Raw genomic sequence first — 21,824 nt, 5'->3', positions numbered from 1 at the left:
CGGGAGGAGAAGACGGTGAGACAACAAAAAAAGAAGGATTTATTAGGTTACTATGGGGCAAAAGGAATGCGTCAGCCGCGAATCGAACGCGGGGCCCATCGATGGCAACGATGGATTTTACCACTAAACCACTGACGCGGTGGACTATTTTCTAAACCTTAAGCGAGTTCGGGAGTCCGCACGGCATCGTTACACTCAAGTACCGAGTTGGCGTTATCTAAGCTGGAAGGAGCGGAAGACGTCGAAGAAGGCGTTGAGGGTAAGGCACCTGCCTACCAAGGTAGCCCATCCAGATGAGTAAGGGTATGGTAGTTACCTCTGAGGAGAGTCGTGGCGAGAGAGCGAATCCTTCCCAATGAAAGCCTGGCCGCTGGCAGTTGCTGAAGCGAGTTATGGTTGCCAGACTTGTATTATTCCTTCCACGGCGCGGGACTCGGCCCTCGCTCGCACCAGCCCTCCCCGAGTTGGCCGAGACGTAGGTTGGGGTAGGGACCACATACCTTCCTTGCCTTTGGAAGGCGCCCGCACGGCACTTTGTTGTCAGATTGCTGGCTGCCTTCCTTCCTGACCAGACTGCTGCCACTCTGGTCGATCTCCAAGGGTCGACTTTCCGTTGCACGGATATTATTACCCCACGCGCCAGGCAAGAGACCTCGTCGGCATAGGCTTAAAGCAATCCCTTTACCCGCTATGCGACAGCGTTCCAAGTGCTCCGATCAAACGCTTCAGGCCAGAGGCGGCCTGAAGCCAGCCGAAGCGACAGCATGACCTCCCTCTCTGAGACTGGTCGTCGCGGAGCCAATCCGTCATCAACACGTCGACGAACCACCCAGATACTGGGAAATGTCAGAGATTCACCTGCCACGCGAAGAAATCTCTCCAGATCCGTGGCTGAGTTCTTCTCCAAGCTAAGACCCAGTAAGCGACCGGAGCGTGGTGGTACCTTTCGGCCGACGACAGAGGACTTCGAGGTGCACCAGCCGGTGGAACCGGCGTCGCCAGTGCTCTCTCGGAGCTGCGAAAGGAAGAGCCCCAGCTCCGTAAGCCGTCACGACCCGGACACGATCCCGGCCAGCCGTTGGAACACGCCCACCACCCTGCCTCGGAGGGCACGCAGCGTTGGGGCAAGGGAAATAGCGCCGGTTTTCGAGACAGGATCCTTCAACTCGAGCAGGGACGCGACACCGGCCGAGGGCCGCCTCCCTCGGAGCCCGTGGCACGCTCATAACGGCGGTCACAACCGCACCTGTCACAGCCCACAGCCCAATTTCTCTCCTCTGGCCGCCACCTCGCCGATCCGGCTGGCCCCAAGCCACCACTACGCGCCGCCGCCGGCCGTCGCCGCCCTAGCCCAGCCACAAGGCTCGCGTGACCTCCTCGTCGCACGCCGCGCCCTCCGCCGACGGCGTCAGCACACGCTCATCTCGAGCGGCGACTTCCTCGGCGTCACTGGCGCGAACCCTTACACGGGCGAGCCCGACGTCATCACGCCGCCCACGCCCTCCGACGACGCCATCGTCACGACCTCGTCGTCGTCCTTATTGCCGCCTCCTCCACCACCTTCTCGTGTTGTTGCCGGGACGAATACTGCTACACATGGCAGCGGCGGCGGTGATAGGAGGAGTAATAGGAGCAATAGTAGCGGGCCCGCGGGCTTGATGCTGTCGACGACACGAACTCGGCAGGCGGAGCCGGAGCGCGGACACGACGCGGAAGTCGGTCTCGAGTACGGCGACAGGGACAGGGCGGACCGGCGCTTGCGGCGGGAGGAGGAGCGGCTGTACCGGGCCGAACAGAGGAAGGCGGCGCTGCGGGAGGCGCTCACGCAGAGCGGTATCAGGTGGCGGCGGGATGAGTGCGGGTGGAGCTCGGTGGCAGAGCCCAGGCGGCTAAGCCCGATCTTGCAGTCGCCGTCGGGGAGCGGGAAGTCGGCGGTGGCGGTGTCGGGGACGTGTGCAGGTGGTGTTGCTGGATGCGCGCCGACGAGGGAAGAGCATTTTTTAGGGATGCCGGCGGCGGTCCCCAGACCGGCCAGCAGCAATCGCTGCCACAGCCGCCGTCGCCGCCGCCGCCGCCATCTCGGTGGAAACACGGGAATCATGAAGATCATGGAAAGGTGTGCGGGAACGACGTCCCTGAAGCAACAGTACGGACAGACGGGCCTCGGAACAGTGAGCGTGAATGGGGGGGACGTAACAGGAGGGCTGTGTCGGCTGAGAGAAGTGATGGCACGTTTAAGTGTACCACCTCTCGTCCTTCACCGGAAAATATGTCTTCAGCAGCTTGGAAGCAGCCAGTTGGACCACCAACAGGTGTGGGACTTGGACAGCCACGTGGTCGTTCCCGTGGATCTCGGCCAGCTTTCCGAGGGCTGCAGAGCTCAACGAACGTCCAGCGACCGGATCCCGAAGTTGCACGAGTTGGGTTTGATAGACTTGTCGAAAGGGAGTCAACCCTGCGTCGCGGACAGCCCCCGCGGCGGGAACGGCCTCAAGATCAAGGGGCATCCAAGAGAGATCGTTCATGGCCTGGGCCGGGCACTCCAATCTGCTTGCACACGCACCACCACCACTACTGGCTTCGGACAGCGACACGGTCAGCCTCGCCACCGCACCACCGCCCATCCTTGCGGCGCGATGCGAGACAGGTGGCACGAAGCTCCTCCGGATCTGGGAGCCTCGATGCCCAAAGCGCACTCACAGTCAACATCGCCCCCGTTCCCGACCACGACGCTCAACGACATCTGTTTCACTCGGCCGGTTTCCCCCGGCAGCGTGCGACTGAGCGTCTGGCCGAATCTCGACGGCCGGGATCCGCGGAGAGCGACGGCAGTGGCAATACCAAAGGAGGCGGAACGATGCCGGGGACTGGGAAGTCCTACCCTCCTTCCGCATCTCGTACTCGAAGCAGGCAGCGATACTACGTCGTCATTGACCGACCAAGAGACGACAGTCCCCGTCCAGGGGCATCAGCACTCCGCAACCGTCGGCCAGCCCGCAACAGGGGACGAGAATCGCTCACCCCGACAACGATATTGGAGAATGAGGGAAACGATGCGCAAGCTGGCCCTTCCGGGGGAGACGAATCTCGACGGCGAAGTCGATACCGGCGCGTCATCACCCACGTACACACGCACGTCCATATGCTGTATCACGGAGCAGCCTCGAACCTCGCGGTCAGCGATACCACCACGGAAACACGGGAACCAGACGTTTGCGCGCGGCGCAGCGCGGACAGCCTTTGTCCATTACGTAGAGACAACGACCACGAACACGACAATAGTGCCGAAGCCGATTTCGGCCCCGGGCATCAGCTGTTGTCGTCGCCAGGGACGTGCAGCGGAAATGACAGCAAAAAAACCCGACCACATCGGAGAGGCGGCAGTGAGGGAGGGAAGGCTGGGGAGGTACAAGGCGGAACAGGGGCGGGAGATTGTGAAAGGGAAGGAAAGAGAGAATCAGGAAGCAAAGAGCAAAGAAGAGCAAATGGAAAAGGTGGCAGACATGACGAACAGAAAGAAAGGCACGAGCTCCCCTGACGTCAAGTACTGGGCTCGACAGGCGATGCTGGTGTTGGCGAGAATGTTGAGCGCGTACTGGCAGGTGGTGAGCCCCGTGTTTAGCGGGGATTCGGACCTCAGAAAACGGCTCGACAAATCTCGGGCGACCCGTGGGGACGTGGTTGTATGCGTGTTGGCTGTGCTGTTCCTGCTTCTGCTGTTGCCTGTTGGGGTGTGGTCCTTCAGGGGCATTATTTGGACTGGGAGACTGCTGGTCAAGGTCGGGGCGGTGCTGGGTGTGTGATAGGGCTGCGTGGCTGGGATTCCCGCCTTGTTGAATTGTGACGTTAGCCTGGGGGAGTGGATATAGCATAGCTTACCTAGCTGAGATCGTCCTCCAACAACGACTACTGTGTTAGAGCAGACAATGCATCCTTACAAGCCGAAGGCTACGTCCTGCTTACGGCTAGCAACCATCGACATCTGCCCTGTAAGCGCAGCTGCCGCCCTCCTGCAGGACACTGGGGAACGGCGAATCCGAGAAAGGTCTCAACTGGGGTTCTAATTGATAATGCTGCATGCTTATCTTCCTCTTTAGGGAGTCGAAAGCCGTCCAATGCCAGGATTGCCGTCCTCTTCTGCATCGTGACCCCCGGAACCCCTAAGTTTGTTCCGCGACCTGAATGCTCTTCTGATCCATGGCGCGCCACAAAGATCGGCGGAGTGGGCCCGGGAGGTGGATAGCAAAGGCAGCGAAAGCCGGAGAATATTGAGCGCCGGGAGCGGGCAGGTGATACGGGTTTATGCATAGCGCCGAAACCATTGACAGCCGTGCTCTCTCCCAATGGTATCTTGATCGGGAAGCTCTGGAGCTGGCTGGTCCTGCAGCTTGTCGAAAACGGTTCCTGCCCAGGTCCTGCGCCCAATCCATCGGCGATACGCAGACACGCACCAGCAGAGATAACTACCCATGTATGTACTGTGATGCAGTAATCCGTACATACATACTTATTGAGAACCAACTGTGCGGAGTGATAGAACCATCAGCGAGGAGCTGCTGACCACTCTTCAATCCGCTGGCTCTTGAAAGGCTGATCGGATCGACGCTTGATGCGCTTGGGGTCAGTCAGCATGAAAGGAAGGAGGGGGGGTGTGACCCAAAAGAAGATATCTGTTGGTTGTTTGTTGGTGGTATCAATCGGTGGCAGGATCGAGGGCTGAGCATATGCTCTTTGCAGGGATAACTCCAATTTCACGTCAGAGAATGGAAGCATGATCAAACTTGCAAACCTGTGGGAATCTCGGGGAACAATGGCAACGTGGCAACCACCGCGTTATTCACCGCGTATTCAACAGATGCCGGATCAGGGGGATGCTTGTGGATTTTGCTCGACTTTTGAGCGCGCACGCGTGTTTGCAGAAACCAGTTGCTTCTTCGGGTTCTGGCGGCGATGAGTTTGGCCCAACAAGCCCACAGCGGGGCAGATCTTGGCTACGGCCCCACCTAGCCCTGCCCAGCCGGCCTCCCGCAGGGCCAATTGGCGGCCGTTCTTTAACAATCCCAGGTGGCCACCCCGCATTCCGTGAACCGGAGGCTATCATATTGCTCCGAACTCGGCGGTCTCCAACATCGCCGAGTTGGAGGCACCGCAATCACTTGGAGCCTCTTATAAGCGGGAAGAACAGATCTCATCATCGGCCCAGAGTGGACTTGCATCCTCGTCCCGTATTTTCGACATTGGGGGCTCTTCGCCACAGCCTCAACTACGTGGAAGAACCATACAAGTCCCTTCGAAAAGAGAAGACTCCACCGGCCTATAACCTAGATTAATTCTGCTTTTAAAGAACGTCCTTATCATTGCCGTCCCCCATCCGTCTCCCACTGCAGGCCTTCTTTGCTCTGATTTCAGTGAGGTGTTTGTGTGTTGCGCAACCAAAAAAAAAGAAAAAAATGCCGGCCGCCGAGAGAACACCGCAGACGCTCTACGACAAGGTCTTCCAGGCCCACATTGTCGACGAGAAGCTCGATGGCACGATCCTCCTCTACATCGACCGCCACCTAGTCCATGAGGTCACATCACCAGTGCGTTCCCCCGAATCCCCATCTTTCGAGCTTGGTATGGTGTTCGGCGACTGACCTCAGCAGCAAGCATTTGAGGGCCTTGAAGTCGCCGGCCGCAAGGTCAGGAGACCGGACTGCACCCTCGCCACGACCGACCACGTACGCTACGCCTTCCCGTCGAGCCTAGACCAGATCTCCGACTGACAATCCTCTCTAGAATGTTCCCACAACCTCCAGGAAATCTCTCAAGGACATTGCGAGCTTCATCCAGGAAGAGGATTCCCGGACACAATGCGTAACGCTCGAGGAGAATGTCAAGAAGTTCGGCATCACGTATTTCGGACTCAGCGACAAGCGGCAGGGCATTGTGCACGTTATCGGCCCTGAGCAGGGCTTCACCCTCCCCGGCACCACCGTCGTGTGCGGCGACAGCCACACGTCGACCCATGGCGCCTTCGGCGCGCTCGCCTTCGGCATCGGCACCAGCGAGGTCGAGCACGTCCTCGCCACACAATGCTTGATCACCAAGCGCAGCAAGAACATGAGGATACAGATCGACGGCGAGCTGGCCCCGGGTGTCAGCTCCAAGGACGTGATCCTCCATGCTATCGGCAAGATCGGCACCGCCGGCGGCACCGGCGCGGTCATCGAGTACTGCGGTTCCGTCATCCGCTCCCTCAGCATGGAGGCCCGCATGTCCATCTGCAACATGTCGATCGAGGGCGGCGCAAGGGCTGGCATGGTTGCCCCGGACGAGACCACCTTCGAGTACCTCAAGGGGAAGCCGCTGGCTCCCAAGTACGGGTCCGAGGAGTGGAACAAGGCGGTCGCCTATTGGAAGTCGCTGCGGTCCGATCCCGATGCCAAGTACGACATCGACGTCTTTATCGACGCCAAGGACATCGTCCCAACCGTCACCTGGGGTACCAGCCCCGAAGACGTCGTCCCCATCACCGGCGTCGTTCCCGACCCGGAGACCTTCCCTACCGAGGCCAAGAAGGCTGCCGGCCGCCGGATGCTCGAATACATGGGTCTCGTTCCCGGGACTCCGATGGAGGAGATCGTGGTCGACAAGGTCTTTATCGGCTCTTGCACCAACTCGAGAATCGAGGATCTCCGCGCCGCCGCCATGGTCGTCAAGGGCAAGAAGGTCGCCTCCAACATCAAGCGCGCCATGATCGTTCCGGGATCCGGCCTGGTCAAGGAGCAAGCCGAGCGGGAGGGCCTCGACAAGATCTTCCTCGATGCCGGGTTTGAGTGGCGCGAGGCCGGCTGCAGCATGTGCCTGGGCATGAACCCCGACATCCTCTCGCCCAAGGAGCGGTGCGCCAGCACCAGCAACCGCAACTTTGAGGGCCGCCAGGGCGCCCAGGGCCGGACGCACCTCATGTCCCCCGTCATGGCTGCCGCCGCCGCCATCGTGGGCAGGCTCGCCGACGTCCGGAAGATCTCGCAGTTCAACGGCAGCCCGCACATCGAGGCGGCCATCGCCCTCGCCCCCGAACCCGCCACGTCCTCCGGCGCCTCGGCCTCCGAGAAGGCCCACCCCGACGAGCGCATCGAGACCGACGACGCCGAGAAGGAAGCCCTGACGGACCAGCCCCAGGACTCGTCTCCGCAGGTCAACACCACCGTCGCCCACGCCGGGGGCGCTTCGGCCGCCGGCGGTCTCCCCAAGTTCACCGTTCTCAAGGGCATCGCGGCGCCCATGGAGAAGCCCAACATCGATACGGATGCCATCATCCCCAAGCAGTTCCTCAAGACCATCAAGCGGACCGGCCTCGGCAAGGCCCTCTTCTACGAGATGCGCTACCTCGAGCCGGGCGTGGAGAACCCGGACTTCGTCCTCAACCGCGAGCCGTACTCCCGGGCCAAGATCATCGTCTGCACGGGCGCCAACTTCGGCTGCGGCTCGTCGCGCGAGCACGCCCCCTGGGCGCTCAACGACTTTGGCGTCAAGTGCGTCATCGCCCCGTCCTTTGCCGACATCTTCTTCAACAACTCGTTCAAGAACGGCATGCTGCCCATCCCCATCAAGAACCAGGAGGACCTCGAAAAGGTGCACGCCGAGGCCGTGGCCGGCCGCGAGATCGAGGTCGACCTCCCCAACCAGCTCATCAAGGATGCCCAAGGGAACACGCTGTGCTCGTTCGAGATTGAGGAGTTCAGGAAGCACTGCCTGGTGAACGGCCTGGACGACATCGGCCTCACGATGCAGCTGGAGGATAAGATTGCCGAGTTCGAGAAGAAGATGTCGCGCGAGACGCCGTGGCTGGATGGGTCCGGGTACCTGAAGCGCAAGGGCGGGAAGTTGGCTGTCAAGGCGGCGCCTGTGCCCAAGACCAATCGGGGGGATGTCAAGACCGAGCCGCTGGAGTGGTGAGAAGGGTCGGACAAACGAGCCAAGCGGTGGATGTGTTATGATACCTGGGATAATGACGCTTGGCGCGTCGCGGTTTTGTGCGTCGAGTTTCCGTCTTTTGCCAAAAATACATTAGTCTCACTCATGCTTGGAGGGGGGTGGTATTTCTCGATTGTATTTTGTCTTGGCTTCATCTTCGAAGCAGAGAATGCTCTGCATGACGGAGGATCAACAGGCAGAATGAAAGAAAAAGAAAAGTGCATGCCTTTCATCACCGTTTTACCGCCATATACCGGTGCTGCCATTATCCCGTTTGCCAGCCCTGTTCTTTCGTTCTTTCAAAACCTCCCCACTCTCACACCGCTGTCCTGCTTCCTGTGCCTTGACACTTGCGTCGTCGTCGTCGTCGTCGTCGTCGTCGTCGTCGTTGTTGTTGTTGTTGTTGTTGTTGTTGTTGTTGTTGTTGTTGCTCACCTCCACCAGAAGCTCACGCTGAAACTCACACTCAGTCCTCTCACATAATGCCACCACCCGAGGGGGATATACAACACCTCGCCTTCGCCGAGCGCACAGTCGAAGTACTCGAGCTTCCGGAACTCGTCCTCCCATCCCGCTTCCAGCCCTTCTTCCTCCTTCTCCCCCTCCATACCGGACCCCTCCTCGGCCCGGGGAGCGGAAGCGGGACGGTCCCAGCCCTCGAGCACGCCGACGTCGACCCGGCTCGTGTTCCCCATCTCGACGCCGCCCTCGCGGCCCCTTGCGCGCATCTTGCGCGGCCCGATCCAGGGCGGGTACAGCCGCACGTATTTGCGCCCGACGACCTGGGCGAGCAGGTTGTGGTAGGGGTCCGTGTGGAGGGGCGTGATCGTCGTCGGGGGGCCGAACCAGGCGTTGAGGTGCGGGCCGTCGTCTTCTTCTTCTTCTCCTCCTCCTCCTCTTTCTTCGTCCTCATCGTGGTTGCCCTCGTCGTCATCGCCGACGACGAGTTCATCTCGGGCTGGTGCTCCCCCCCGTGTGGTGGACTTGTCTCCAGAGGAGGGAGGGGCGCTATCGGGGTACGGAGGCGGAACGGTGAAGCAGAGGTCCGGGATGAGGATGTCGTTGCGGAGGAGGGGCAGGTGGGTCAGGAGCGGGTGTTGGGCCAGGTAGCCCGTCTTTTTACTTCCTTCTTGTCCTCCTCCTTCTTCTTTTTGTTGTTGCCGTTGTTGTTGTTCGCCGCCGGTGGGAAACGGCGGGGACGAGGGCGGGTCCGTGATGTGCTCTCTCAGGAACTTGCCAAACGGCAGGATCTGCTGTCCCCACCCGGGGTCGACATAGCTGCGGCCGAGCTCAACGGGGACCAGGCGGCGGCCGCCAAAGGTGCGCGAGAGGAGATAGTCGGGCTTGCGCCAGGGGCGGGTGGTCAGCGCCGGCCAGTCGGAGATGAGGCCGGTGATGACGAGCGGGAGCGGGCCGGGGGCATTGTTCTCGCGCTTGGTGAGGTAGGTCTGGAATTCGTCGAGGGAGAGGTCGTGGACCCGGCGGACGGGGCGGGTGACGGGCGGCGTGAAGGGTTCGTAAGAGGAGAAGGAGGGAGCGTCCTGCCAGGGGTTCGGGGGGGGAGACTGGGCTGAGGTCTTTGGCCGCTTCTGCGGTCTCTCGTCGAGGGGCGGCGATGGAGGAGGGCGAGCGGCGCTCTCTGGCGATGCCGCCTGCCAGACCTCCTCGAGCAGAGCAAATGCCCTGTTGATCCACTGCCTGCCTCTTCTGTCGCCGGCTGCGCCAGCAAGGATGATGGCGAGGTCCAGGGCCTTGATCATGTCGTCCAGCTCCTTCTCGGCCGCGGCCACATCGTACTGCCCTCGTAGCGAGGCGTCGGTAACCGGCCACGATATGTACAGGAGGGCAAACTTGAGGATGCTCGCGTCGGTGTACAGCTGGCGCCAGCAGGTGGGCAGTTCCTTGAACAGGTAGGCGTAGAACTTGGAGTAGGCCACGGATATGAGATCGTCTAGGCGCCGCAGCAATAAGGTCCTCCCATCCTCGCCCTTGCTCAGGCTGAGCAGCTGCGAGGCCTGTCGCCCCAAAAGCTGCACCAGAGGCTCGCCGCAGGCTGCTAGGCCCCGGCTTGAGTGGTGGATGCTATCATCCTCCAGTATCTGAGCGCACTCTGAGGCGATCTGCTTGGCAGCAGCAAGGCATTGCGCCCTCAGCTGCTCGTGCGCGTCTGCCATGCCCGCGCCCTGGCGTGTGGGCCAGAGTCGCCTGGTGTTCTTTTCTTTTCTTTGCTTTCTTTCCTCTTTAGCTTATTTATATATTTTTTTTTGACCAGATTTTGATAGTTGGATATTTTGCATGGTATAAACCTCCGTGTTATGCCCAGGATGCGTGCTGCCGGATAGCTCTCACCTCAGCTGTCGAGGGGCACAATTTGTCAAAATGTTCAGAAGGCATGCAGTAACGGCAGTTCCATCTTGCCAGTGGGTTGGTTGCGGTGAACTCTGGCGGGGCTATTTCCACGGCAGGTTCTACCTTCCCATGGTAAACGGACGATAGTCTGAAGAAGGTACGGTCGGTAGAGTGGTTAGAGGGGTACTTATGGGGCCCGTGGGCCATCTTTTGTAGGGGAGAACTATCGACCTTTCCAACCAACAAAAATATTCATATACCACCACAGTTTCTTCGTCTAAAAGTACTAAATACACATCCGCACGTATGTATGTACTGCAGTACAGTACTGTACGTACACTACATACAGTACGACACCCAGCACTTCGGTAGCGATTCTCAGCGGGCCGTTCCAGCGCCACACTTTCTGTCGCTTCCTCTTATCTCGGGTCTTCGGGAGCCTCCGCACTTCCGATCGAATAACCCACAACTCTCACCGGTTCTCTTTCGGCACGACTCGCCGCTATAGGCACCTTTGGTACTGATGCAACCAACCTGCAAGCCGCATATATATAAAAGGGGCCAGAACCGCAGAGAACCCTGCTCACCCTGCGGGAACCCACCGAGGAGAAACGCTCAACATTGATGGAACGCAGCGGGAAAGCCGACTCGCAAGATCCCAAGCACGGAACTTGTAATAAAAGGCAAAAAGTCTGTGGATGTCACAGTCTGCCATACTCAGCGGTGCAAAATGCGGTGTGAGCAACTTTCGTTTCTTAAGGGTCCCAGTCCTGGCGACCTGCTGATTCCCGATTCCAAAAGCCTGGATAACTCGACAGGCTTTCGCAAGCCGCAGAGGACCGGGGAGAGACTAGGAGGCTAGAGACGTGACGACTCAGATGAACGGCTTTCCTGTCAACGCCGGCGCAACGCCCAACCAGCATTTGCGGCCCCCTTCCTCCTTAAGGGGTGCTTCTCGGCATCGGCAAAGGGAGCGCGCATCTGTCGCTGAATGATGAACCACCACAACTGACCGGGTAATGACTGCACGAAGCGTGAGAGGGATCGGAAATTCGTCATGAAAACGAACAACGATCGGCCTGCACGCCAGTCTTCCCACCATCCCTTGACGGTGGCTGGTCACCTGGGAGGGACAGGCGGGGTCGTGTTCGCAAATGTGTAATCTGCGCGGCGACTGGACCTGTGACGCTCTCGCTTGCGCCTAGAAAAGAGGCTGGAAGGATGACTCGTCTCCCTCCCCCCTTTCCCTCGCCGGGAAGGGAACTTCAGTTCGGAACCTCTTGCCTCGGCCAGCGGCCGACTGTTGTGTCGATAACGGGTTATGCCAGGCTCAAGGCGGCGTTTGTGATTGGCCGTTCTGGTCCTGGTCTGAAGTGTGATCTCGGCTCCGGATTTGGTATCTCCCGCCTTCAAAGGGTCGAAACTCGGGTTCGTTTGGACAGCGCCCACCACTTCAAGTGGGCGGTTTCTGGGCCCAGACAAAGTGGATGGGCAGATAGGCATGGAGGCGCCTGTTTCCGACGGCCTCGGTGACGGCCCTCACCAAGTCGCCGATCTCGTCCTTCTCGTAGCCGGCCTCGACGAGGGGCCGCACGGCCATGGCGCCCACGAAACCGATCATGATCTCGCGAAAGTAACCGCCGAGGAGCCGCAAGTGCGGGTCTCGCGCCCACTCGCCCAGGGGCATGTGGAAGATCTTGCGGTGCACGTTGACGAAGCCCAAGTTCTGCAAGAGGGTAGGCAGGGTGTCGAGTATCCGGATCTCGAATCCGTACTTCTCCCTCAGCACAGGCTTGACCATCGAGTAGAACTTGATCAGGGGGTGGTCCGGCGTGACGGTGTTATCGTCGCACGACACACGGGGGACCATGTCCTGGACTTCGACCCAGCCGCCTGGTTTCAGGTTTCTTTTGGGCGACGGGGTCAGCAATCCGTACATACGCATGGAGGGAGGCGGCGTCTCGAGCACGGAGGAGCTCACTGGAATACTTTGCGCAGTACTGCCGTGTTGTCTCTTAGCAGGGTGTTGACGAAGCGGAAGTGAGCAAAGTCATAGTCGTTGGCATGCACCCATTCGTCCTCGATGTCGTCGACGATGAACTCGACGTTTGGCGGGATCCAGTGTGGTTGAATGGGTGAGAGATCCACCCCCGTCACCCTGGCGCTGGGGAACGCCTCGCCGACTGGGACACGTCAGGTCGTGCTCCCCGCTGTTGCTGGTGCTGGCCCCCTGGCCAAGCAAAACACGTACCTTCAATGGCCCAGTCCCCAAACCCCGTACCAAGGTCGATGATCTTCTGCGGATTGTTCCCGATCGGAGCCAAATATAGCCTGCCGCCGAGGAGATCCTTGAGCATCAGGTGCCGCAGCGACTCTCGCTTGTACTCCTCCTCGTCGTTCGGGATGGGATATCTCCTGCAACGGTAGGCATGGTATCTCCTGGACCCGGACTAAGTACCCGCACGCGATTTTTCTCGGGAGAAAGACGAAAGAGTCCCGGCGACATACCTTCCGTACTCCCACACGTGTTCGTTGATGCTCGAAGTAACAGAACCGAATGTAGCAGTCTCCTCCTCGCTCGGCTCGTAGTCGGAGGTGACCCCGCCTGCTTCCTCGCGCCGGTTATCGTCGCCGTGGGTTTCGGCCATCTCGCTCTGCTCCATCCCGGGAGGAGAGCCGTCCGCCTCGGCCTGCATTCGCGGCCGAGCAACCAGCGAGGAGCTTCCTCAGGCCAGCGTCCCTTTGGACTTGGACAGTCGGATGGCAGCCAAACTATGGGCCGAAGGCATCTCCTCGACGGAAACAAATAATTTCAAACAAAGCAAAATAAAACCGCGTAGGCTGCCGGCCGGTGGAGACAACGTCCCACAGATCCCGAAGAAGACAAGTTCACAGGCGGCCACCTACCGCTGGCGAGAGGGAGAAACGGGAGAGAAATAGGGTCTGGTCTGCGGGTGTTGTCGGGGACTTGGATTAACCCCCAGCCAGGGCGTAGCATTCGTTCTTATAAATGTGCGTATACATACGTGGGCCGACCGGGGACGCACTAGACCCGGTGAGGCGGACGAGCTTCCGTCGAGCCCAGGGAGCAGGTGGCCGCCATGGCAGCGGGAGCGGAATATAGTGCATGTATGTACTGTATGTGCATCCATGCTTACCACCACACGAGACGACGCCATTCAGGAAAAAAAAAAAAAAAGACCCAGAGACAAGCCCGAATAAATTGCCCTGCTCCTTGACTGACAAGGGCCAAAGAAAGACGGGGAACTGCAAAATCAACGAGACTCCCTAGAACGCACCTTGCGGGCTCCAAGGAGCTCTCTGGAGCCAGGGAGGGGTGGAGCAATGGTCATCTAGCTCGGCCGTCCAAGGTCGCGATGGCCAATCATGGCGGGCCACCTGCTGTTCGTGGTGGGAGATTGCGGCACCTGGGGCAGAATGGCTGCAGCGGCGAACACTCCTCGATGCTGTATCCAGGTTCCAGTCCATAGGACCGGGCGACCCTGTCGCACGGTACAGTGCAGTACTTACTTGCGGATGTAGTGTGCATACATCCACGCCCCTGACGACCCAGCGTAACGGATGAGCGCAGGTCAATGGCCGACGAATCCGGCGTCCAACTTCGCTTTCTTCCTTCCCTCCCCCCCCCTTCCTTCCCCACCCCACACCCTTCTAGGCCGTTTCGCGAGGGTGAACTCAACCACAGTGCCGGGACGCCAGCTGACTGCTAATAAGCACACGACCCACTGCTCGGAGCGGGCGTTGCCTGTTACCAAACCATCGGGACGTGCCCTCATGAGGGCAGAGCAAAAGCCTTCGTGGGCGCGATCGGCATCGTGGCCCGCCCGCAGAGACCAAAGCCGACCAAGCCGGGAAGACTGGGAGACAAAATCAGAATCAACCGGCCCAAAAGCCAGCATTACCTCTCCCGGAACTTGGAGGCCCCAGATGCAACACTGCCGTGCGTGAGCGTATATGATGTACTGTACAGTCGTTTATGTATGTTCCTCTGGCGCAAGACGGGCAGAGAATGAGCCCGACCGAGATCGGAAATGGATCCCCGCCACTGCCGCAGTTGGATGATACCATCTCGGGTCGGGAGTGAGCGTTTCAAGTTTGTTCCCGAAGCTTGGTGTTCGGCGGGATGGCCTTCCGCGACCCTGCAGAGATTTTGCTCGTGGGTGTCAGATCAGGCAGGTAACTAAACTGAACGGGAACTTATGCAGCAGTGTATGCACGTATACACACAGTACGCTACCAGTCGCAACCGGGCCGCTAGCGAGGATGCGAACTGAATCAGTCGACCTGCGGCCGGACGAAAGAAGCGGTCAGGCAGCGGGGCAGCTAGCAACCTAGGTTTGCTAGCTACCTAGGTTAGTGAAGAGCCCATCTAGACTTGACCACCTAGCAAGCAAATGGGACGGCTGGCAGGCACGGCCCACTTCTGGAATATAGTAGGCTCTCTGGGTACCTACTCCGTACCTACCTCAAGTAATCCGTGCAAGGGAAGGTACGCTACATAACTACATAGGTGGTCGTCCACCACCTATTTGTAAAGTACCAAAGTTACTGTGCACGGATTGCGTTCGAGGAAGGTTGCGGCGCGGCGCACGGCTGACGGGCAGCTGGCGCACTTCAGGCAGGCATTGTTGTTTGCCGGGAGGAATGCCCCTGCATCCGGCCATTAGAAAAGCTATCTTTACAGTACCAATACACAGTAAATTCCAAGCTCGAGACGGTGCGACCTCCCCACGTCGCGTCTCCAAGCGCGTCTTGCAAGGCGTGTCGGGTTGTAACGTTTAGCGTGTAAGCCCGCAAACACTCGCACTCCACTGTTTTGCTCGACGCCGACCATCCAGGCACAACGAATTCGCCTGCGCCGAGCACACGCCAATGTCTTAACACTCGACTCACCAAGGGACTTCCTCTCTCCTGAGCCAGCCGCTTTTGGAGATCCTCAAAATCGGACACAATCACAAAACCATCAAAACCACGTCGCGTCACTGCTCAGCAGCACCCACGTACCTCACAACCGAAACCCAGAGCCAACCTCCCACGTCGACTCAGCACCACTCCAGACGTTCCTTTGCCCGGAAAAAAAAAGCCGCCTCTATGCGTGCCCGTAACCGACCTCACGACTCGATTCTAGCCTAGTCCACGAGAAGTAGAAGAAAAAGCAAAGAACAAAGAACAAAATAAAGAAAGGGAAAGGAACACACAAAAACAGAGAATAAGTCGACCAGCGTGCGCCATGTACCTCCCCCGCGCCCTCCTGTCCAAACTGTACCTCAACCTCCTCAACACGCGCCACCCGCTCTCGCCGCCCGTGCTCATTCTCGTGGCCCTCGAGCCCGACGCGCTCTGCGCCTGCCGCATCCTCACGCGCCTCTTCAAGCATGACTACATCCCGCACAAGATCCAGCCCGTGGCGGGCTATGCCGACCTCGAGCGCGTCGGCCGCAAGCTGGTGGCGCCCATGATGGACTCGCGCGGCGGCGCCGGCGGCGTCGTCGTCTGCCTCAGCGTCGGCGGCATGGCGGACCTGGGCACCGTCCTGGGGCTGGAGAGCGAGGAGGACGACGGGACCCCCGCGTTCGGCGGGGTCGAGGTGTGGGTTGTCGACTCGCACCGGCCCTGGAACCTGAACAACGTCTTTGGCGGGTTCCCGCTCGAGCCGGAGACGGAGGAGGCCACCACCTACGCGGCGAGAACGCCGGCCGGTGTGAGGGCGGGCTGCATCGAGCGGGCATACCGGCCCGGGAAGGGGGGCATCGTGGTGTTCGACGACGGGGATATCGAGGACGAACTGGCCAAGGAGAGAGAGGCGTACCTGGCGCTCGTGGATATGCCCGAGGTGGAGGACGACGGGGAGGACCTTGGGGATAGCGACCAAGACGAAGATGACGATAATAACGATGAGAGCGACATTGAGGAGCCACCAGTCCTTGCCGAGAAGGTGTCACGAGCTGGCCAGAAGCGAAAGTCGTGGGATTTCCTGGAGGAGGAGGATAGCGAGGAGGATGACGACAGGCCTAGGCAAAGGCGACGGAGTAACTCGGTGCGTTCGCTCTCTCATTGCCGACTAACCAACCAATTCCTTCCCCTCGGCCACGCTGCTCTCTGCTGACTACTTGTCCAGTCCACTCCCATCCCAGACTCGCCCCGGCGTCCTGCGCAGCGCGGGCTCATATCCCTGCGAGACGAAGCCGTGTTCTCGAGCGATGCCCTGGAGCCCCCACCTGCCGCTCAGCCATCGCAAGCGCCATCGGCGCGCACGCTGAGGCGGAGGCTTCTCCGTCTGCGGCGCAAGAACGAAGCCATCCTGCGAGAATACTATCAACTCGGCACCTCCTACTCGGAACCGGTGTCTTCCATGATGTATTCTCTCGCCTCGGAGCTCGGCCGCGAAGACAACGACCTGCTCTGGTTGGCCATCGTCGGCGTGACCTCCATGGAGCTGTACGGGCGCTCCTCCGCCGGCATCGCCGTGCCCGTCCGCGGTTCCGAGGCCCGCCCCGCCTCGGGCTGGATGGGACTGCGGGGCGCGAGGATACGACAGCTTCTGCGGGATGAAGTACGACGGCTGAATCCTCCAGAGGTCGGCAACGGGCGGGTCCTCCCCGAAAACACGGGCATCATACCAACCACAGCTCGCAGCCCCGAAGACACGAGCATCCGTCTGTCGCCCGAGCCCAAGTTCCTGCTCATCCGGCACTGGAGCCTCTACGACAGCATGCTGCACTCCCCCTACCTCTTCTCTCGCCTCAAGACGTGGAGCGAAACAGGTCTCAAGCGGCTGCACAAGCTCCTGGCCAAGATGGGCGTCAGTCTGGTCCAGTGCAAGCAGAGCTACGCGCACATGGATATGATGCTCAAGCGCGAGCTCCGCACCAAGCTCCTCAAGTACGCCTCCCTCTACAACCTCGACGAGTTGGTCCCCACCATCGATACGGACGGCAAAGACCGGGGCGGCGCCAAAGACGGTTGGGGGTTCGTCCGCAGCTGGGGCTGGCGCGCCACCCTCAGCGCGCAAGACGTGGGCGTCGTCATCGGCGCGCTCCTCGAGGTCGGCAAGAACACCACCGCCTCGCTCTCATCGTCGTCGTCGTCGTCATCGTCATCCTCCTCCTCCGACCCCAACTCCAGCGCCGCGCCGTCCCAGGACCTCTCGGCAGCGGCATCCGAGCCCGCCAGCGCGGAATGGATCCCCCGCTTCTGGGATGCCTACGACGCGCTGGAGGACATCGAGGCGCTCAAGGCGGGCCTGCCGACGGCGCAGTTCCTGCACAAGGCCATCTTCACCACGGGCACGACGGTGCTCAAGAAGAAGCAGATCTCGCACCTGCGGGCGTTCCGCATGTGCGTCGTCAAGGACTCGCCCGACGCGGCGCTGTTCAACCACCCGGGGGCGCTGACCAAGCTCGCGCTGTGGATCGGCGAGGCGCTGGCCGAGCAGGAGCGGGAGGCGTCGGGCGGCCGGCTGGCGCACGGCGGGCGCGGCACCCCCCTGGTGGTGGCCAGCCTGGACGAGAAGCGGGGCGTCTACGTCGTGGTCGGCACCGGCGGCGGCGGGGGGCCGGATACGGCGTTTCGGGACCGAGAGGCGGCGCGGAGGAGGGCGGCCGCGAGGGAGGAGAAGGCCAGGGCCAGGGAGGAGGCGAGGAAGGTCAAGGAGAAGCTGAAGGAAGAGAAGAGGGCCGCCAGGAGGAGGTTGAGAGAGGAGGCCGGGAAGGGGGGAGGCGAGGGCGAAGATGCGGAGGAGGAGGAGGACGAGGACGAGACGGAAAGCGAGGAGAGCGAAGAGGATGAAGACGACGACGACGACGACGATGACGAGAGTGACTTAGAGGAAGAGAACGCTACGCGCGGGCGGGGATACGGCTTGAACCGGTTCGGGACGGCCTTCCAGGAAGTGGTTGCGGAGACGAACGCACGGGTCAGGATCGACAGCTTTGAGCACTGCGTGGTCGAGGTCAAGAAGGAGGACCTGGGGGGTTTCTTGGAAAGCCTGAGCATGAAAGCTGTTGTTGGGTGATGGTTGTCGTGTTTGCGGCAGGCAGGCAGGCAGGCAGGCAGGCAGGCAGGCAGGCGGCGCGTGTGAATTGCATTGTGGGGGGTCTGAGGGATTAAGGGCGATGGCAAAACCGGGCTTGGTGCTGTTTCCGTTATGTTTTGGCGTTTTCGGAATATGTCATTTGATCTCGTTCAACGCGTTCTGAGACCCCCCTTTTTTTTCTCTTGACTTGTTTAGAGCTGCGATGATGTTGGGATGGACGGGAAGGCACGGCGAGGTAGAGTCTGATGGGCATGCATGTCTGTTTGCATGTATATACTTAAGGGTGCATCTCCAGCGTACTTCTTTTCCTTGCCACTAGTAGATTATATAGCTTGCAAGTGTCGTCTTTCTGTCCACTTCCCATGTAAACTGTGTCACTGCCGTCATCGTCGTCGTCGTCGTCGACGATTCCATTCTGTGCATCTTTCCATCCGGTTGCTTCTTAACAGCGGAACAATACCACGAATTGTCCCGTGCCACCTCGCCTCCCGCCCTGCCCTTGCGGCCCAGTGTGGTTTCGCCGCTTCCGCCTCGGTTTCCGCGAAGCGTCTGGCACAAGCTAAGATTCAGAACATACATAGTACTCCGTAGTGTAGTCGATTTGGAGGGCCCGCACCGACGGTCGTCTTCTTGGCGCGTGTGCACAGCCACAATGGGAAGTGGGGAGATGTGATGCAAGCGGTGCCCCGCTGTGCCCTCGTGCCCTCGTGCCTCATTCCTGCCTTGTTGGTTGTTGGTGTTGACTCTGGAGCTCTCGACAAGAGGATCGGGAGGGCGGAAGCACAGTGATTGGCGATGACGACATTGCCCCTCTGTAGTTTCCACTGCTCTCTGAACTAAGTGTGCTCTCAGCTTCTTCCGTCGAAACCGGTTCCTTCGGCAATGGAGAGAGTGGAATGCGCGCTAGCTGGCATGGCGGAAGTACACTCTAAACCTCGTGGAACACAATTGGTTTCCTGGCTTCGAACTTACATGTCGTAGAAAAAGAAGAAAAAGAAGAGGAGGAGGAGGAGGGGAAAGGAAAAGAAACAAAAGCTGAAAATAAGTCCCCGTCGGTGTTGCGATGACGAGATGTGCTCAGATCTCTCCGACAACATAGCAAGTAACGTTATCCGTGCCTGCGAAGGTGCGGCTCGGGAGGTGTCTAGTTAGTTAATCCGTAACTACATCGTGGGCGGCCCAGAAGCGCCAATTGTCGGGTAGACTTGACCGACTCCCATGCCCCGCATTGCCCCTCGTCCACCAAAACTGCTCCAAATACTGTACGGAGTAGTTATAGCCAGCCTTGCGAGTCGCATGGGCAACAATGGAATTCCGTGCCCGCAGTGATAATCCCTCTCTTCTCTCTTCCTGGATTTTTTGTTTCCCATTTTGTTGCGTAGTTTGGAGGTGTATTCGCGGCCAAGAAGGAGCCCGTGGCGCTTCTGTGTGCATATGATACTACTGCGAATGGGGGATCCAGAAGAGGAGCTATTGTCGTCACACGCAACACTGAAGGACCCTCTGAGTTGCAGTTCGGTGTGTTTCGTTCCAGAACCCCTCGCTAACTTAGGTTTGGCCGGCACCGTGCACATAAGAACTTGTTAAAAACTTACCAGGGTCATAGGTACTTGTAGTTAACGGGTGTTAGGTCACGACTTTGGTGAGAGAACCTTGCGAGGCAATAATCGAGATGGCTCTCGTTTTCTAATCAACTCCATATCGGTGAATCTTCTTCGCCGCCAAGAAGTATTCTTTCTTTCCATCCCATATTAATGCCGAACTGAAGGTTGAATCGTGCTCCTTGATGGGGCGGCAGGCTCCATTGTAATGTCACTTGTGCGACACGAATACTGCCTGTACAGTGCTCTCGGACAGTGCGAGCCGCTGAGTACAAGGAGGCACTCCCGCAATCGTCACTCTCAAACTCCCGCGGGTCCCGCCTAGCCTCTCTTGCCTGCCCTGCCTCACCTTTGCTGCATCTTCCGACAATACGCTCCCCAACACTCTTAACACCACGCTAGTACTTTCTTGCGACTTCACGCCTGACGACGAATCTTGATGACCATCCGGCGCCACCGCCTTACCATTCTGTTCTACAAAGAGTCGTTTCCATCTGCGAAGACGCCACTAAGTAGATAAAAACCGGCGACTTCGCGCGATCAACAGGGACCGCCCAATCAAGCATTCCATTGAGCGCCAAACCCCAACCCCCTTGTAGCCGGCACCCTCCGGAACCTCGACCCCTCTCCGTGCTGCCCGCCTCAGAACAACCTTCCACGGCTGCGACGATTACACACCTGGCTTTCAGACATGGGCAATCTGTGAGTGCGCAGCCCAGTTGTCGAGGTCGCTTGGTGCCGACTATCTCGGGGACCATGCCGAGGTTCGGCAGGTTTGCGCTTGCGGGGACCGGGGGGAGGCATGAAAACGCTCTCCGCCGCTAAGCGCCTGGGAGCAAGGCCGGGACCAGCGCCCTCGAACTGTTGCTCGGCAGCAATCCCGCTGACACGCTCTGCCTCTTAGACAGTCGAAGAAGCTCGCGGACGACCAGCTGAAGGAGCTGCAGAAGTTGACCAACTTTGACAAGAAAGAGTTGCAGCAATGGTATAGGGGTGCGTAGCTCTCGCCCTGATTTCGCTTCCTGGAACTTCTCGCGCGGCAGCCTCTGAGGGAAGAGGATGAGAAGAGAAGAAATACACGAGCGAGACGGAGCTGACGAGGAATTCGCGTGGCAGGATTTCTGAAGGACTGCCCGTCAGGCATGCTCACCAAGACGGAATTTCAAAAGATATACGCGCAGTTCTTCCCCTTTGGCGACCCGTCCACCTTTGCCGACTACGTCTTCAACGTGTTCGACACGGACAAGTCGGGCACCATCGACTTCAAGGAGTTCATCTGCGCGCTGAGCGTGACGAGCCGCGGCAAGATGGAGGACAAGCTCGACTGGGCATTCCAGCTGTACGACATTGACGGCGACGGCAAGATCAGCTATGACGAGATGCTCAAGATCGTCGAGGCCATCTACAAGATGGTATTTCCCCCTTCCCTTCCTTCCCTTCCCTTCCTTCCCTTCCCTTCCTTCCTTCTCTTCCCACTTCTCTTCCCACACCCATTTCCAATCTTCCCCACCCCTTGTGCAGGGTGCTGACCAGGCGCTGCGAAACGCAAACAGGTCGGCTCGATGGTCAAGCTGCCCGAGGACGAGGACACGCCCGAGAAGCGGGTGCGCAAGATCTTCCGCATGATGGACAAGGACGAGAATGGCAGTCTGGACATGAAGGAGTTCAAGGAGGGGAGCCAGCGCGACGCCACCATCGTCTCGGCCCTCTCGCTTTACGATGGGCTCGTGTGACCGCCGGCGGTTCTCGTTTGTGTGAGTTGCTGGTGATTCTTGAAGGAAACTCTGCGCCCTGTTTGGGTAGCGGATGTAGTTGGTGAGGGAGTGGAGGGGTTGGGGGGGGGGAGGAAGGGACAA

General features: G+C 59.5%; 7 protein-coding genes and 1 non-coding gene across 8 annotated transcripts; 4 read left to right on the top strand and 4 right to left on the bottom strand.

Annotated features, from left to right (window-relative positions):
- Positions 1–67: 67 nt before the first annotated feature.
- Positions 68–138, bottom strand: P884DRAFT_t99. The gene has a single exon. It is a non-coding gene; the product is annotated as a tRNA-Gly (tRNA).
- A 626-nt stretch (positions 139–764) lies between these two features.
- Positions 765–4,148, top strand: P884DRAFT_277908 (uncharacterized protein; the record flags this gene model as incomplete). The annotated part of the gene is made up of 5 exons (XM_069443133.1): positions 765–786; positions 853–1,113; positions 1,363–1,568; positions 2,283–3,683; positions 4,098–4,148. 5 exons carry the CDS (start codon positions 765–767, stop codon positions 4,146–4,148), a joined length of 1,941 nt encoding a protein of 646 aa, XP_069297331.1.
- A 299-nt stretch (positions 4,149–4,447) lies between these two features.
- P884DRAFT_25113 (uncharacterized protein) lies at positions 4,448–4,816 on the bottom strand. The gene has a single exon (XM_069440679.1). It carries the CDS (start codon positions 4,771–4,773, stop codon positions 4,543–4,545), a length of 231 nt encoding a protein of 76 aa, XP_069297330.1. The 5' UTR covers positions 4,774–4,816; the 3' UTR covers positions 4,448–4,542.
- Positions 4,817–5,128: 312 nt separating this feature from the next.
- On the top strand, positions 5,129–8,189 carry P884DRAFT_329952 (aconitase family-domain-containing protein). The gene is made up of 3 exons (XM_069445660.1): positions 5,129–5,582; positions 5,646–5,720; positions 5,779–8,189. Exons 1-3 carry the CDS (start codon positions 5,451–5,453, stop codon positions 7,942–7,944), a joined length of 2,373 nt encoding a protein of 790 aa, XP_069297329.1. The 5' UTR covers positions 5,129–5,450; the 3' UTR covers positions 7,945–8,189.
- A 154-nt stretch (positions 8,190–8,343) lies between these two features.
- On the bottom strand, positions 8,344–10,136 carry P884DRAFT_285291 (uncharacterized protein; the record flags this gene model as incomplete). The annotated part of the gene is made up of 1 exon (XM_069443756.1): positions 8,344–10,136. The coding sequence occupies one exon, from the start codon at positions 10,134–10,136 to the stop codon at positions 8,394–8,396; it is 1,743 nt and encodes a 580-aa protein (XP_069297328.1). The 3' UTR covers positions 8,344–8,393.
- A 1,196-nt stretch (positions 10,137–11,332) lies between these two features.
- Positions 11,333–12,974, bottom strand: P884DRAFT_308079 (S-adenosyl-L-methionine-dependent methyltransferase; the record flags this gene model as incomplete). The annotated part of the gene is made up of 4 exons (XM_069445146.1): positions 11,333–12,218; positions 12,293–12,494; positions 12,563–12,750; positions 12,820–12,974. 4 exons carry the CDS (start codon positions 12,972–12,974, stop codon positions 11,765–11,767), a joined length of 999 nt encoding a protein of 332 aa, XP_069297327.1. The 3' UTR covers positions 11,333–11,764.
- Positions 12,975–15,159: 2,185 nt separating this feature from the next.
- On the top strand, positions 15,160–18,656 carry P884DRAFT_224527 (CDC45 family). The gene is made up of 2 exons (XM_069439593.1): positions 15,160–16,369; positions 16,451–18,656. Exons 1-2 carry the CDS (start codon positions 15,563–15,565, stop codon positions 18,344–18,346), a joined length of 2,703 nt encoding a protein of 900 aa, XP_069297326.1. The 5' UTR covers positions 15,160–15,562; the 3' UTR covers positions 18,347–18,656.
- Positions 18,657–20,320: 1,664 nt separating this feature from the next.
- Positions 20,321–21,798, top strand: P884DRAFT_285288 (uncharacterized protein). The gene is made up of 4 exons (XM_069443755.1): positions 20,321–20,670; positions 20,873–20,961; positions 21,085–21,380; positions 21,522–21,798. The coding sequence occupies exons 1-4, from the start codon at positions 20,660–20,662 to the stop codon at positions 21,699–21,701; spliced, it is 576 nt and encodes a 191-aa protein (XP_069297325.1). The 5' UTR covers positions 20,321–20,659; the 3' UTR covers positions 21,702–21,798.
- Positions 21,799–21,824: the final 26 nt, after the last annotated feature.

The sequence above is a fragment of the Thermothelomyces heterothallicus genome (genome assembly GCF_042370625.1).
Source record: "Thermothelomyces heterothallicus CBS 202.75 unplaced genomic scaffold P884_scaffold_12, whole genome shotgun sequence".
In the NCBI taxonomy this organism is placed as follows: domain Eukaryota; kingdom Fungi; phylum Ascomycota; class Sordariomycetes; order Sordariales; family Chaetomiaceae; genus Thermothelomyces; species Thermothelomyces heterothallicus.
The sequence above is the reverse complement of the archived record's forward strand: the minus strand, read 5'-3'. Positions and strand labels throughout refer to the sequence as shown.

Excerpts from the sequence above, each read along its gene's own strand:
- P884DRAFT_25113 (XM_069440679.1), bottom strand. The coding sequence starts at position 4,773 with ATGCTTCCATTCTCTGACGTGAAATTGGAGTTATCCCTGCAAAGAGCA.
- P884DRAFT_329952 (XM_069445660.1), top strand. The coding sequence starts at position 5,451 with ATGCCGGCCGCCGAGAGAACACCGCAGACGCTCTACGACAAGGTCTTC. Across the intron at positions 5,583-5,645 it reads TCCATGAGGTCACATCACCA|CAAGCATTTGAGGGCCTTGA; the intron begins GTGCGTTCCCCC and ends TGACCTCAGCAG. Across the intron at positions 5,721-5,778 it reads CCCTCGCCACGACCGACCAC|AATGTTCCCACAACCTCCAG; the intron begins GTACGCTACGCC and ends AATCCTCTCTAG.
- P884DRAFT_224527 (XM_069439593.1), top strand. The coding sequence starts at position 15,563 with ATGTACCTCCCCCGCGCCCTCCTGTCCAAACTGTACCTCAACCTCCTC. Across the intron at positions 16,370-16,450 it reads AAAGGCGACGGAGTAACTCG|TCCACTCCCATCCCAGACTC; the intron begins GTGCGTTCGCTC and ends CTACTTGTCCAG.
- P884DRAFT_285288 (XM_069443755.1), top strand. Across the intron at positions 20,962-21,084 it reads GTTGCAGCAATGGTATAGGG|GATTTCTGAAGGACTGCCCG; the intron begins GTGCGTAGCTCT and ends TTCGCGTGGCAG. Across the intron at positions 21,381-21,521 it reads TCGAGGCCATCTACAAGATG|GTCGGCTCGATGGTCAAGCT; the intron begins GTATTTCCCCCT and ends AAACGCAAACAG.